At 38.8% G+C, this 16,214-nt stretch overlaps 1 protein-coding gene across 3 annotated transcripts in view; it reads left to right on the top strand.

Annotated features, from left to right (window-relative positions):
- The first annotated feature begins 5,679 nt into the window (after positions 1-5,679).
- Positions 5,680-16,214, top strand: part of LOC122552885 (EGF-containing fibulin-like extracellular matrix protein 1) — a 109,301-nt gene continuing 98,766 nt past the window's right edge. Inside the window, exons 1-5 of one of the 3 annotated variants that reach the window (XM_043696025.1) lie at positions 5,680-5,910; positions 6,537-6,713; positions 7,273-7,360; positions 7,686-7,734; positions 14,849-15,094. In XM_043696025.1, coding sequence (XP_043551960.1) covers positions 7,280-7,360; positions 7,686-7,734; positions 14,849-15,094 — 376 coding nt within the window. In that variant the 5' untranslated portion in view covers positions 5,680-5,910; positions 6,537-6,713; positions 7,273-7,279. Of the gene's footprint in view, positions 5,911-6,029; positions 6,714-7,272; positions 7,361-7,685; positions 7,735-14,848; positions 15,095-16,214 lie in introns of those variants that run through there. The other 2 variants (XM_043696026.1, XM_043696027.1) reach the window with 2 other exon arrangements.

Below are 16,214 nucleotides of genomic sequence, written 5' to 3'. Positions count from 1 at the left end.
GGAATTCCACACTGTCATGGCTTTATAAGAACAGCTAAATTGAAAATCTTTGCTTTTGCTGCATATGTTCACAATGAGGGATAGCTCATGTGCATTCAGCTGTTCATTGTGAACTCTGAGTGTATCTTACTGTAGCAGTAACACTATTCGTGGGAAGTTGAGTGTCAAAGTGAGATGCCTTCTATACAGAAACATCGGCCATGATCATATTGAATGGTTGTGCAAAGGGCCAAATGGCCTACTCCTGCATCTATTTTCTACATTTGTAAAAGCAAACAGCATTTGCCCAAACACTACTGGTCAATCTTGATACCTGCAAAAATGTACATTCATCAAATATTTTTGCATTCCCTCAAAGCAAAACAAAATATGTTTTTGGTAATTCTGCTGTGAGGATAGTCTGCATTAATTAATATTCACACAAATAGGAACCTTCTGGCCCAGAGATCTTGCCATCCTACTTTATCAAGTAATTCCACAACTTCAGAATGCTGGGGGAATATTTGAGAAACGGTCTTCCTCCTTAAAGCCTTAACATATTTGGACTTTTATTAGGCTCAGAATGGATTCTCAATTCCAAATTGGCATTGGATCCATTAAATTAACAATGCTACCTCCTTTGTCAGTTTAACATTTATACATTTGATTCTGTATTTCTCTTTTTATTCTTTTATTCAATCATTTTCAATAATCTCTAATGTTAAAGTGCCAGCTGTTGGTAAAGTGGACAATCAGTTTGACACAACATAGTTTTATTCCTGCTACTTGTTTACCATATTCATAAGAGGCTGTCAATGTAACTTAACAAAAGAACAACAAAATTATTATCCACAAAAATAAAAAAACATATAAACTATGTTACACTTTACCATAACTATTTGATGATTTGGAAGTGCCGGTGTTGGATAAAGTTAAAAATCACACAACACCAGGTTATAGTCTAACAGGTTTATTTGGAAGCACTAGCTTTGAAACAGCTGTTTGAAACAATCTTACGACAAATATCAGAAATAAAGATTCAACACATAACTCTCAGTGGCAAGCTTACAGGCATTCAAATCCTAGTGAAGGATCACCCTGCTTCCACTGTGAAATTTCTTGTTCGGTTGACATGACTGTAATTGGTTACTGGACTTATTGACTTTAAAGCACACTCAGAGAAAACGCATGAGATTTGTATACGTCTAGCTTCCAGCAGCTTTCTGCTTCTGGAGTTTTGTTCTAAGCCACTGAGGATTGTTTCCCCAGACTTGACTTCATTGGAGACAGTTGAATTATACTATTTGTTTTTTTTCAACTGAACCTGCAACACTGCCTGCCCTTCTGTCTTTCTGTGATACAGCAGGATTCAGCAACAGCAGGATTTTTCCCATAGCCTTGTTTCTAATGCACTGAACCATTCACCTCAGGTTCCATTCCAAGATCATAAACCCTCTGTAAAAATGTTTGTATCATCAAACTTTCAGGCAATCACTTACTCAAGAATTAAACTAAAACTATGCCCCTCTCTTCTAAACACACACAAAGAATATAGATTTATAAAAGCTATTCATCATTTCTCCACTTTACAACTCACCTCCCCAAAACATAATAAATTATGAACCATATTATAGAAGTTACCTTCTACATACTTTATTCAGATATGCACTTATGTGGATGTTAGTTTGCTCGCTGAGCTGGAAGATTCGTTTTCAGATGTTTTGTCACCATACTAGGTAATGTCATCAATGAGCCTCCGGTGAAACACTGGTGTTAGTGACCCGCTTTCCATTTATTTGTTTAGGTTTCCTTGGGTTGGTGATGTCATTTGCTGTGACGATGTCATTTCCTGTTCTTTTGTCAGAGGGTGGTAAATGGGGCCCAGTTGGTGTTTGTGAAAGAGTTCCAGTTGGAATGCCATGCTTCCAGGAATTCCCGTGTGTGTCTTTGTTAGGCTTGTCCTAGGATGGATGTGTTATCCCAGTCGAAGTGGTGTCCTTCCCCATCTGTATGTAAGGATAAAGTGAGAGTGGGTCATGTCATTTTGTGGCTAGTTGATGTTCATGTATCCTGGTGGCTAAGTTTTCTGTCTGCTTGTCCAATGTAGGATTTGTTACAGTTCTTGCAAAGTATTTTGTAAATGACATTAGTTTTGATTGTTGATGGTATGGGGTCTTTTAAGTTCATTAGCTACTGTTTTAGTGTGTTGGTGTGTTTGTGGGTTACCATGATGCCAAGAGGTCTGAGTAGTCTGGCAGTCATTTCTGAGATGTCTTTGATGTAGGCGAGAGTGGCTAGGGTTTCTGGACACGTTTTGAAATACATGAGCCACTCTCACTAGTATCCTTACATATAGATGAGGAAGGACAACACTTCCACGCTAGGACAAGCCAAACAGAGACACACACCAGAATTCTAAGGAGCATGGCATTCCAACTGGAACTCTATCAACAAACACATCAACTTGGACCCCATTTACCGTGCTCTAAGAGAACAACAGGAAATGGCATCACTACATCAAATGACATCACCACAGGAAATGATATCACCAACCCAAGGAAACCTAAACACATAAATAGAAAACAGGTCACTAACACCAGTGTTTCACTGGCGGCTCACTGAAGATGTTACCTAGTATGTTGACTAAACATCTGAAAATGAACCTTCCAGCTCAGCAAGCAAACTTACATCCAGAACCTCAACCTGAACTACAAATCTTCTCAAAACTTGCCATTCACTTACATATTTCACATGTTCAATATTATTGCTTAAAACTGTAAATGTCATACCTTCTAACCACAAAGATTCGCCATGGTGACAAAGGTAGACAATCAATCTTTAAAATCTCATCCCCGTGTCTGTGTGGGTTTCCTCCCACAGTCCAAAGATGTGCAGGTCAGGTGAATTGGCCATGCTAAATTGCCCGTAGTGTTAGGTAAGGGGTAAATGTAGGGGTATGGGTGGGTTGCGCTTCGGCAGGTCGGTGTGAACTTGTTGGGCCGAAGGGCCTGTTTCCACAATGTAATGTCATGTAATCTAATCTAAACACTGACATAACTGAACCTAGGCCTCTTGACATTGCACATCTATATTCCTTTGTTCTGATAGTGATTTTTTTTCAATTGCTCAAGCAAACATTGTTAATTGGCTCCTTATTGCTCATGGTGAAACACAGTGCAAACAATGTTTTTAATTGAGGAAAGAAGTATAGCCTCATGCAAAAAGAACTCATTTTTTTACAGTGCCCAACCAAGGAGGTGAATAGCAGAAAACCAGTTAATTCTTCTCATTTGGTCATAATATTTTTTTTGTCACCTATTGGTCGCTAAAATTGTCTTTTATCTTTCAGATTCAACTTTTTTAATGCACAAAATTTAATTTTACTTCACTATCTTTCTGACACTCATTAAATGTACGAGACAGAATTATCACTGGCACTTCCATTTGACATTAGAACTATGAGCTATGGTAATGCAAGAAAACTTTCTATGTATCATTTGTCTCATTGTTGCCACTAGATGGAGGTCTATAACTTAATGTGAAATTATAGCAAAACTAATATATTTTAGGTAAATAACAATTGCTGTGTTAAAATTCAGTGCTGGGAATGCAATGTTTTTTGCAGGTTATTAGACTTTGCATTACCTATGCTCTTCCAGGTCATTAGTTTCCACCATGCATTCTCAGTCATACATTTTCTTTTTTTCTTTATAATATGTTCAAACATTGACTTTCAACACCTCTTCTTCCAAGACCAAGCCTTCTGACTTGATCTAATAAACTAAATATTGTCATATTTTGATAAAAGCAAGATTCGTTTATTATCCTTATGTTTGATTCCAAAAACAAGAGTCCTTTGTCACTCATAAACATCAAACCATTGAAAATAATGAGGGGCTTTCTTTCAGTAAAAGAACAGTGACATTCAGAGATTGCCAAACCCATGAGACAAATGATACATAGAAAGTTTCACCGACTGATGGCGTGGAATCAGAGCAGGACTTATACACTTAATGGTAAGGTTCTAGGGAGTTTGGGGAACAAAGACATCTTGGAGTGTAAGTTCATAGCTCCTTGAAAGTAGTCGCAGGTAGATAGGATAGTGAAGGCGGCATTTGGTATGCTTTCCTTATTGGTCAGAGCATTGAGCATACGAGTTGGGAAGTCGTGTTGGAGCTGTACAGGACTTTGGTTGGGCCACTTTTGGAATATTGCGTGTAATTCTGGTCTCCTTGGATGTTGTGAAACTTGAAAGGGTTCAGAAAAGATTTACAAGGATGTTGCCAGAATTGGTGGATTTGAGCTATGGGGAGAGGCTGAATAGGCTAAAGCTGTTTTCCCTGGAGCATCGAGGCTGAGGGATGATCTTATAGAGGTTTATAAAATCACGAGGGGCAACCTTTTCACGCAGAGGGCCATATGTGTATGGAATGAACTACCCAATGGAAGTGATAGAAGCCGGTACAATTACAGCAATTAAAAAGCATCTGGATGGGTATATGAATAGGAAGGGTTTAGGGGGACATGGGCCGAGAGCTGGCAAATGGGACTAGATTAGGTTGGGATATCTGGTCGGCATGGATGAGTTAGACCGAAGGATCTGTTTCCGTTCTGTACATCTCTATGGCTATGACTCTATGTATGACTGCATGTTGGAAAGGGGAAACATAGGAACAGAAAACCATTCAGCCCTTCGAGCCTGCTCTGCCATAAATAATGTCATGGATGAACTGTGACATAACTCCTGTCTTGGGCCTATATCCCTTGATACCCTTGCTTAAATAAAAAAAGTCTATCCCAGATTTAAATTTCACAACTAAATTAGCATCCACCACTCTCTTAGGAAGTGAGTGTCAAACCTTCATAAATCCTTTACGGGTAGAAGTGCTTGCTAACATCTCTCCTGAATGGCCTGACTCTAATTTTGAGACTTAATTCTAGAATCTTCATCCAGTGGATTTAGTTTATCATTATCTAATCTGTCTTTCCCCGTTTATACCCTGAAAACCTCGAGTAGATCACTCCTTAACCTTCCAAATGCTGGCAAACAACAGTCACTAATTAAATCAGGCTACTAGATCCAATAGTGCTTGTTGCATCCAAAACATATTGCCCTAGGAAACTATCCCAGACACATTCTAGAAATAAATGTTTCTGGCAGTATTTGTATGTGTTAAGATTAACTCTTAATCCATACTACTCTACCTTTACCCCATCATTGTCTTATACAACATAGCATTTCTGAGCTGCTACCATCTCTCCACCCTTCAGGCACTCTGCCTGTATTCCTGATGAAGGGCTTTTGCCCGAAACGTCGATTTTACTGCTCCTCGGATGCTGCCTGAACTGCTGTGCTTTTCCAGTACCACTAATCCAGAATCTGGTCTATATATGACACCTATCGTGGTTTTAGATTCTTTGTGGTTCCTCAATTCCGCCCATAAGGTCTCCACTGGGTGCTTTCTTTACATTGTATCCTCCCTCACCTTCGAAGTGATTCTGATTTTTTTTATCAGTAATGCTACTCCACTTCTCTGTTGCTTTTGTCTATCCCTGCTATTAACCTTATAACATGGTACCTTTCGTTCCCAGTCCTGAACATCCGCAGCCATGTCTCTGTAATGGTTCCCATATCACAGTTTCCAATTTGAATCTGTCCGTGCAGCTCATTTAATGTGTTCCTTCCACTCGGTGCACTGATAGAAAGAATACTAATTTTGGCTATACACCTTATCCTGTCCTTCAACATTTTTTTTAAATTATTTCAGTCAGTTGCACAGTTACCCAGGGGTGAGACATAACTTTTGTTTCCCCAAGTCTCCAATTCCAGCGAGAGTTGGAGACATATTCCCGGTGAATTGCCCATTGGAAGTTTAAACTGACTATTCGTAGGAAGGGACCTTTGAGGGGTCCGGATGCATGTGTTTGGCGGTACGTGCGGTCACCGTATGTTTATTTATCTGTTTGTTTTTTAAAAAATTCATTGCTTGTCTAAGACACGTGAGCAAAACTTTCCCGGAGTAAATGCCCACACGCTGTGCTCATATTCCGTGTTGTTTTTGGCTCCCGAAGTCTATGAACAGCGCAAACTGAGGCTGTTAGCAGAGCTGCATGCTTGCCTGGGCTCTTACAACGTCTTGAAAACTTGTCCAGTCACTGTAGCATCATTGTATTATTCTAGGAAGTAATTATAAGGCGCATGTTGTATGCTCAGTAAACTGCCTTGAGAGTTTATCTTTTCATGTATTCTAGTTTGAATCAATTTTTTTTTTTAAAAAACCCACACATTGCAATTTTTTGCTGTTTATGTTTCAAAGTAACTGTGCATGATGAAATCTTCAGATCTGGAGGAGTATTTTACTTCGCAATCAGCTGCTCCTTTCCTGAACAACCCGCTAGTGTGTAACTGTTAGATACAATCTTACTTGGCTGTCGCATGACTGAGTCCCGCCTGTAGGACTGCAGAGCGACTATACAACCTGGCAGTGCTGCAGTTGTGGTGACACCCCTCTGCACTGGTCTTGAAGTTGTTTGTTTTTTGCTCTTCCTCTATTAAGTCGGGGCTGGTGATTAGCCTGTGAGCCTGTAGAGGGAGCAACATAACTGCCGCTGAACCTCCTCACAATTTCTTCACAATTACTACAACTCACACACTCAACACTGCTCTTCCAGCAAGTGATATAAAAAAAGTCAAAGTTGACCAGGAGATTTGTGAAGACCTATTTTCTTTAAAGGTAACGTCATTTTATTTATGTACATGCCGCTTCTATAAAGAAAGAGATAAACAAATATTGAATTCTGAGTTACAATTTTGTACCTCATCATTTAAAACTGCTTTATTCATGTTCATTGTAGGATATTTACTAGCCTCTCATTTATGACGTACTTGAACTGTTGCAATGGCTTTTTATACATATAGGATTAAGTGAATAAGATAACAAAGATAGGTGGGAATTTAAATGTTTAGAGATGGAGAGAATTTCCTTTTAGGTGAAGTAGCCATCAAGTCATTAAGTATTTTCAGAGTCAATGAAATGTAAATTAATAGATTTAATTGAAAACATGTGTAGAAGAATCTATAATTGCATAAATACTTTATTTCTCCTCATAATGCACTGTTGCCTGTCAAGACTTGTAAAAATGTTTTACTTTAAACTTGAACTCATTCCAGTACACCAGTGCAAAACAGCTCTTTATGTTCAGTTGTTGAATGATAAATGTAAATGAATTGAAAAGCACATTAGAACTTGCTTTTATTAACAATAATAGAGATTGCATATTATTATTGTCCAGATACAAGATGTTGCAATGGTGTCTGCTGGTTGCATTTATTTTCCATACCATAAGGTCACAGGAGATCGATGAAACCATCACCTATACGGTAAGATGCCACCAAGAACTGAGCAGGCTGATAATTCAGCACTACATAAGATTCCATTATAATTTGGTTTATGAGCATTCATTATTAACAATAATAAATTCAACCCTAAATACTGTTGTTTTAATGTGTTAATCTGCAATGATATTTACTTAGTTGCTTGTAATTGAAGAAACAACATCATTTTTAATGATAGCAGTTGCTTCTTACTGAATTAGATGGTGGCAGTCACTTATGTTTTTCTACTCTGTTGCGCAATATTATTTTCCTCTTAATAAAGAAACTATGCTGCACTTTGAAATCCCTCCTTGTCCTTATGTTCTTACAGCAGTGTACAGATGGTTATCAATGGGATCCTGAAAGACAGCAGTGCAGAGGTGAGACCATGAACTTGGAAATAGGGTAGATATTTTTCTGTCTACACTTATTTAATTGTCATAATTTACCATGTATTTTCTTCAGGATGTTCTATGTTTATTTTGATAGTAACAACTTCAGAATGGTTTCAACATTCTCTGACATAAAATGTCGATTAGATTTCAGAACTAGCAATTGTAACCCATTTTAATAAATGCACTGAATAGAGCAATAATTGGAGCAGTATATTCAGTATACTTTTTGAAAATTGTCATTTCTGCTTGAGAACAATGATTATGGGTCAGATTTTGTTGAAATAATAGCACAATCTGAATGGAGCATTTTATGATTAATGCATAAATTAGCCAGCAATTTAAAGTAAGATGTACAGGAATTGCAAATTGGCTAGCAATTTCTGACAATGTAAGTCACTCTGCTGTTAGTTCCATGTTTATAAGAGTTTGCAACTAACGTCTGGACAACTCTCATGAAGTTGCTGTAGTTGCATATAAGTTGTCCACTTAACAGTGCAACAGAAAGTCAAGTTGGTGTGCAACAACATAAATATCCTTTTAGTGACTTCATGATTGCTAATTAACTTCTCTTACCCAGAATGAAAATAATTGTGTGGAATCTCATCCCTTTTCAGGTGGAAATTGCATTATTAGATTTTAAAAGTACCACTTTTTCAAATTAATAAAAAGATAAAAATAGACACATACCCTCACTATTCCAGACACCAGGAATGTTGAGCTTTCATTCCTACATTTCTTTAAAGTAAGAAAGATATTTGCATTTGTATAGCAATTTTCCTGACCATGAGATGTATCAAAGCTCTCTAAAGAAAACAATGCACTGAAATCAAAAGTTCCCAACAATTTGTCACCAGTTCATAGTCAGTTCAACAGAGAAGTAGCATTGCAAAATCAATATTAAGAAATGAAACTGGTTAGGTGAGGTATATCAGTAGGAATGCACTTTAGTGACAAGAGTTAATAATTCCACTATATTGAGTATTATAGAAAGTAGCAAAGATAAGTCAAGAACTTGACTTTTAAATCAGGGAAACTGCAATTTTACCAAGCTGGATGTACTTTTGACAAATGTGTGGAAGCAGTTACCTGAAAGTAAATCAGCGCCAAACCAGTGGAAAGCATTTGAGTAGGAGGTAGATACAAATCTGAACAAATATGTTTCTACAAAGAAAATGGTTGGACATTGGGACCAGAAATGTGAGATATGAGAACTATATATGTCAAACAGGTTGTAGCTAAGCTAAACCAGGACCAATTTCCTAGTGCATTTTGCTAGTGCTATTGAGGAGGATTTAAATTAACTTGACCATAGCAGGAGAATCAGGAAATAATATTAGAGAGGAGTCTCAAGCTGCATAGAATATTGGGAGAAACAGTGGAGTAGCAACCAGTAAAGTATTAAGTGATTACAGCATAAAGAGAATGTAATAATTTCTAAAGTAGTAATATTGTTCAGGTTCTTGAATGCATAGTGTGGTGAATTGCAGGTGTAGATAATCTTGTGGGAATATGGTGTTGAGTGATAATGGAAATCTAGTTCAAGAAATGGTGGATATATATTAAAAATACCTTGTACTCAGGAACGATGGGGAAGGAATGCCAGAGAATGTTGTATCTCTGGGGAAAGCAGATATCCCAGTGAGATTAAAGACAGAAATTACTTGGCTAGAACTAGGGAGCACTAAAGTTCCGATTACATTGCTTTCTTTATAGGCCACCAACAAATTAGAAAGATGTAAGAGAACAAAAAGAAAGAGATTTTCAAAGAAATTAGGGAGAGTACAGGGCAAATATGTTCCCAGACAGACCAAGAATGGGACCAAGATTAGAGTGCCTTGGATGGCAAGGGGTATAAAGTTTAGAATTAAGAAAATAAGAGAAGCTTAAGGGAGTTACTGAGGGTAGAATAACGCAGGCCCCATAAAAGTTTAAAAAATGTATGTGGAAACTTAAAAAAGAAAATTTAGAAAAATAGAGAGAGTGCACTACAAAGCAACGTTTCTAAATATGTAAAAAGATATGAATAAATTGGGAAGGAGTAGGACTCATTAGAGTCCATAGAGCTAATTTTTGTGTAAATTTGGAAGACACAGCCACAGTCCTGACTGAATACTTTGCATCAGTCTTCAGAATGGAAAAGGAGATGCAGGTATAGATGTTAGGGTGGAGGTCTATGAAATATTTGAATAACTTAGCAGAGAGGGAGAGAATTTTACCATGTTTAGTAGTCTTAAAAGTGGATAAAACTGCAGAGCCAGATTAGATGTAATCCAGACTGTTGAGGGAGGCAAGGGAGAAGACATTAAGGGCCCTGGCAGTAATTTTCAGATCATCTCAGGCTGTAGATGAGTTGTCAGAGGACTCGATCACTGCTAACATTGCCCAATTATTAGACAAGGGAGAAGGGGATAGACCAGAAAATTACAGGCCAGTCAGTCTAATCTTAGTACTGGGGAAGCTTTCAGAAATAATTCTTAAAGTACAGAATATGTCAGCACTTGGAGAGAGACAGATTAATCATCATGGATAGCCAGCATGGAGTTGTTAAGTGAGGATCATGTTTGAAAAATTTGATTGAATATTTTGAGATGGCAACCAAGAATGATGATGAAGGTAATATATTTGATGTGGCCAACGTGGACTTTAACAAGGCAGTTGGTAAGGTCCTTCATGCCAGGCTTGTCGCACATGTAAGATGTAACATTGGATCCAAATTGACTGACAGGCAGGAAGGAAGGGATGTTTCTGTGAGTAGTCACAGCACTGCAGCCCTTGCTGTTTGTGGTGTATATTCATGGCTTAGACTTAAATGTAGAGGGTATGATGAAGAGTTTCATAGATGACACGAAAAATAGGTAGGATGGTAAATAGAGAGAAGGCTAGCTGTAATCTCTTGAAGGATATCAACAGACTGGGCAGAGGAATGGCAAGTTGAAATCAACCCAAGAAAGTGTGAGGTAATGAACTCGGGGAAGGGCTACAGCCAGGGATTACACAAAAATGGTGTAAAATACTGAAGATCAGGGACCGGTGTACGCATTTTCACAGATCCCTGAAGGCAACACAGCAGATATATAAGGTGGTTAAGAGGACTGATGGGATTCTTGTCTTTATTGGCTGAGGTGTAGAACAAAAGAGTAGGGAGGTTATGCTGGAACCATATAAAATACTAATTAGGCCACAACTGGAATACTGCTTGCACTTCTGGTTATCGCATTATAGAAAGGATATGATTGCACTGGAGAGGATGCAGAGATTTGCCAGGATGCTGCTTGGGCTGGAGGATCTGAGCTATGAGGAAAGATCGGCTCGGCTAGGGTTGTTTTACTTGGAGCAGCAAAGGTTGAGAGAGGATCTGATAGAAATGCACAAGATTATGAGGGGCATACATAGGATGCATAGGAAGGCAAGCTTTCCAATAGTAAGTAAAGGAGGAATCAAGATGTAAACAGGTATTAAAGAGAGAAAATGGGTCTGCCTTGTTGAAAACAAAGCCAAAATGAAGGACAGCAATCATGTTGTGAAGTTGCTGAATTCAATCTTGAGCTGTAGAGGCTGTAAAGTGTTTACATGGAAATGAGTGGTTCCTCCTGATGATACTGAACTTCATTGAAACACCATTGGAGGCCTAGGATGGAAATGTTAGCGTGAGAGCAGGATGGTTTATTGAAATGTCAAGTAACTGGAAAGCTGGGGTCATTGTTATGACAGAGCAGAGATGTTTCACAGAACAGTCATCAGTCTGTGCTTAGCCTCGCCAGTGTAAGCAAGGCCATATTGTGAGTGGCAAATGCTGTAGACTAAATTAGAAAAAATATAGGTAAAATGCTTTATCACCTGGAACGTATGTTCCGGCCTTGGGCATAGAGGAGGGAGAAAATAAAAGAGCAAGTGTTACATCCTCTGTGATTGCATTCAAAGGTGCATGGGGAGTAAGGAAATGTTAGAAGTGATGGAGGAGTGGACAAAGGTGTCACAGAGGGATCAGTTCCTGTGGAATATTGACAGTGGAGTGGAGGGGATGATGTGGTTGGTAATGATATCCTGATGGGGGTATCAGAAATGGCAGAGGACGATCCTTTGAATGCAGATACAGCTGGGGTTGAAAGTGAGGATAAAGGGATCCCTGTCATTGTTCTAGTGGAGTGAAAGATGGGTCCAACATGGCTGAGGGCCCTGTGAAGCACAGTGAGGGGAATCCTTGGTTGAAGAAAAAGGATGACTTGTTGGAGGCACCAGAGTAGAATGTGATATCTAAACAGTTCAAAATTGATGAGTTGTTGGATGGTCCATCTCTGCTTAAAGTTGATAAAGTGACAGAGACCGGATGAGACACATCCAAAGATATTAAAACAAACAAGAGTATAAAATTGCAAAGCCACAAGCCATCATTTTTCAATCTTCCTTCGGTACCAGCATGATGCCAGAGTTCTGCAGTATTACAAATGTTTGCACTCTTCTTCAGAAAAGAATTTTATATATATGCCCAGAAACCGCAGGTCACTCAGTTTAAACTTGGAGTTAGGGAAACATTTTGAAATGAAAATTTGGGACACAATTAATGGTCACTTGGACAAAAACAGGCTAATTAAATAAAACCAGCATTGACCTGCTGAACACAAATCATATTTAACCAATATGCTTGAGATTTTTGAGGTAGTAGAGAGGGAGGGCAGATGAGGGAAAATGCTGCTGATTTGGTGAACGTAGACTTCCAGAAGGCATTTTAAAAAGTGCACAGACTGGTGGGCCAAGTTAGAACTTATGGAATAACAGAGGTGGTGACAACATTGTTATAAAATTGGCTGTGTGACAGGAAATTGAGAACAGTGCATAATTGTGCATAATTTCAAAATTCGTGGATGATGCAAAATGTGGAAGCATTGTGAACTGCAAAGAAGTGTGAAATATTTCATATGGATAGGAAAAAGGCAGAGAGATAATATGAACAAAGGGTAAAGTTCTAAAGGAGGTGCAGGAGCAGAAGGATATGGGTCTATATGTACATAAATTATTAAAGGTGGCAGGGCAAGTTGAGGGTACGGTCAATAGAGCTACAGCCTCGCTTCCACCTATCTCCCAATAAAACCATTTGTGTCTCTTTGACTGTTCCTCCATGTATGGACCTGGTGTCTGCCCATTTAAGTCCAAACGGATAGATTTGAAAGGCAACAGGTGGGTAAGCCATTCATTGAGAGATCTGGCTGGACACTTAAACACTACCTGGTCTTGCTGTCACATGTTAAACTGCTCAGTGTTCCACCTCCCGTTTCTTTTTGTGACTGCTAGCTGTCTTCTTAAACCCTTCTCCCCTGTCCCTCACTCTCACCTTAAAAGATATATGTGAGGAGCTCAAAGATCTCCTTGCTGCTAAGATTAAGACCATCCGATCTTGGCCAGGTCCCTTCCTCCCACAGCTAACTTGACAAATCTCTTGGCAAAATGCAGTCATTTCTTTGCTATGTTAGCCCTGAACTTGCATCTTTCTTTAGATTCACTCCTCTGTCCTCCTTCTTTGAGTTTATCTTGAGCATGAGATTTACTTCCTTCCACTGAACTGATATCCACCTAATATATGCCCTCCTGAATCCCATGTTAGCTGCTCCCTTTCACTCTCTCTCTCAAGTGTTGTCCATCTTTTCAAATTTAACATTGTCAAATACTGTCCACAAAACCAAACCAACACAGGGTCCCCAACCCAAAGAGAGAAAATGCTGGAAAATCTCAGCAGGTCTGGCAGCATCTGTAAGGAGAGAAAAGAGCTGACGTTTTGAGTCTAACCGACCCTTTCTCAAAACTTTGACAAAGGGTCAGTTAGACTCGAAACGTCAGCTCTTTTCTTTCCTTACAGATGCTGCCAGACCTGCTGAGATTTTCGAACATTTTCTCTTTTGGTTTCAGATATCCAGCATCTGCAGTAATTTGCTTTTATTTCAGCACAGGGTCCCACTATCCTTGCAAACTACTGCCCTATTTCCAATCTCCCTTTCCTCAGAAGTCCTTGAGCATGTTGTCTGAAATTCATCCCAAGTCCTCCCAAATCTTAACCATCTTTCCCATGTCAGTATCCTTTTATATAAGCTTTGGCCACAGCCACAGTACTGAATCAGCGCTGATCAAAATCACAAGTGATGTACTGAGTAAGTGTAGAGTTACAGAAGGATCTTAGAATGTAGGCCCACAGATTGCTGATGATAACTGAGCAGGTTAAATTGGATAAAATAGTTGAAAAAAAGTGTACTTCCAATTTTTACTTATGGCATAGAATATGAATAGGGAGGCTATGCTGTAGGACACTATTTATGTTACTGCCAGCGAATTGTGTATAGCTCTGGTCACCATGGATGTTGCCAGGACAAGACAATCTTAGCTATGAAGTGAGGTTGGATAGTTTGAATTTGTTCTCTTTTGAACAAAGGAGGCTAAGGGAAAAAAGAGTTGAATTTATGAGGGGCCTAGGAGCTAGTTCCATAGCAGAGAGACCAATAACCAAGATGTCTAGGCTTAAAATAATGGGCAGAAGGATTAGAGTGGATGTGAGAAAAAAATTCACCAGACGGTAGGATGGCCTGGAACTCTCTGCTTGAAAGCCACATCATGTAGGAACTCTTAATACATAAAACAATCTTGGATGTGTAATTGGAACTCTGTACTGTTCTGGGATACAGATCAAAAGTGGCAAAGTGGGACTACACTGGTTACTTTTTTTTTCAGACAGAACAGACCCCCTTGGCTGAATGGTCTCCTTCTCTGTTGTACATTTTTCATGTTGCAATAGTTCTTGTACTCTTTCTGTACCCAATTTGATGGAACAGCAAACCTCTTTGAGTCCTTCCTCTGTTTCTTCCTTAATTGTCTGATCCCATTGGCTATGGAGACACATTGTTAGTCCTGTTACACACTCAGGCCCGAGATGACCTGTTGGTTCTGCTATACTGTCATCAGCTCATATTTCAAACAAATTTGTAGGGTAAAATACGATTAAAGTCTAATCTTGATGAATCAAATCTGTTGAACAGGACATGCCAACAAAATCTGACCCATTAGTGACTGCTCTGTCCACTTTTCTCTGTTAAGTAAACATTTTGTTGGTTATCAGATATTGATGAATGTGAGACCATCCCAGATGCTTGCAAGGGAGAAATGAAATGTATAAATCATTATGGAGGATACTTATGCCTGCCTAAAACAGCTGTTGTTTTCCTGAACAATGTGACGACGGCTCCTCCTGCTGTTCCTGGTCGTGCTCCTGTTCCCACTCAACAGTCGTATGCAATTTTCCCTCACTTACAGCCGCATCGATGTCCATATGGGTTTGCATTTAATGAACAAAACCAATGTAAAGGTAAGACAGCAGCTCAGTAACTTGATTTTAATTGTTCCTGGGATACAAACATTAACAGCAGTATTTGCACTTTCTTGCATAATACTCAGTGGACATGTATAATTATTTATATGTTTTCCCTCTGTTGCAAAAACAAAAGATTTGTAATTAGAGTACAAACTGGTTTATTTGTATTCCAGTCAGTAGACTGATTTATTTTTACTGAGTTTTTATCTTTTTGTTCTGTTTCATACTGGTTTGGAAGCTCTTTTAATGCTTCATGTTCTCTCGCCACTTGGAAAACTCAGAGTACTTGATCCGTGAGTCTCCAGCAGAATATAGAGTTCAAGCAGGGAAGTCAGCCAGTGTCACTTCTGATGTCTTTCAGAATGTTCCCTGTGTTTTCCAAACAATATTGTACATGTTAATACAGTGAAGAGTTCTATGCAAGTAAAAATAGTGCAGTGGATCAGTAAGAAATGTCAGATGATGGTTATGTACTGGAATATGGTTTGAACCCATAGCCTCTCTGAAACTAATTTCCAATCCTGTGAATGCTGCTGTTGCAAAGAGTTCAGCCAGAGTTGTAAGGGAGGAGAATCATTTGAGAGAACCACTCAGTTCCAAAACAGCTCATCACATGCTGCATTGAAGGAGGCCTGGAAGCTGGTCACTCATACTCTTGGCTACAATAGTTCCTTGGCCTGAATCATGAAAAAGAGAGGGGAGATCAGTTTTATGAATAGACTGGACCTGACAGAAAAATCTACCTTAACGAGATGAGTTGCTTTGAAATTTTCTGAATCATAACTGACTTTACCTTTTGCTGATCATGAAAAAAAATCAGAGGCAAAAAAGAGGGAAGTAAAGAGATAAAAAGTACTTTTGAAAAGCAAAAACACAAGAGAGAAATGAAATGCCAAAAAACTGAAGGACTTTTTTTTTCCAAAAGAATGCTGAAGCAGTGTTGAACCATGTGCATTGTACATCAGGGTTTAGTTGCACTGGCATAATTACTTGAAAGTACAAAATACTCTGTTTCTATATAATTAGGTGCAAAAGTCTTAGAAGGTAGCAAGACCGTTTGAGAGGACTGTTAAAGCATATGGAATTCTTGGTTTTATAAATAGTGTCAGAGTAA

Source organism: Chiloscyllium plagiosum, chromosome 9 (genome assembly GCF_004010195.1).
Source record: "Chiloscyllium plagiosum isolate BGI_BamShark_2017 chromosome 9, ASM401019v2, whole genome shotgun sequence".
NCBI classification, from domain to species: domain Eukaryota; kingdom Metazoa; phylum Chordata; class Chondrichthyes; order Orectolobiformes; family Hemiscylliidae; genus Chiloscyllium; species Chiloscyllium plagiosum.
The sequence above is the reverse complement of the archived record's forward strand: the minus strand, read 5'-3'. Positions and strand labels throughout refer to the sequence as shown.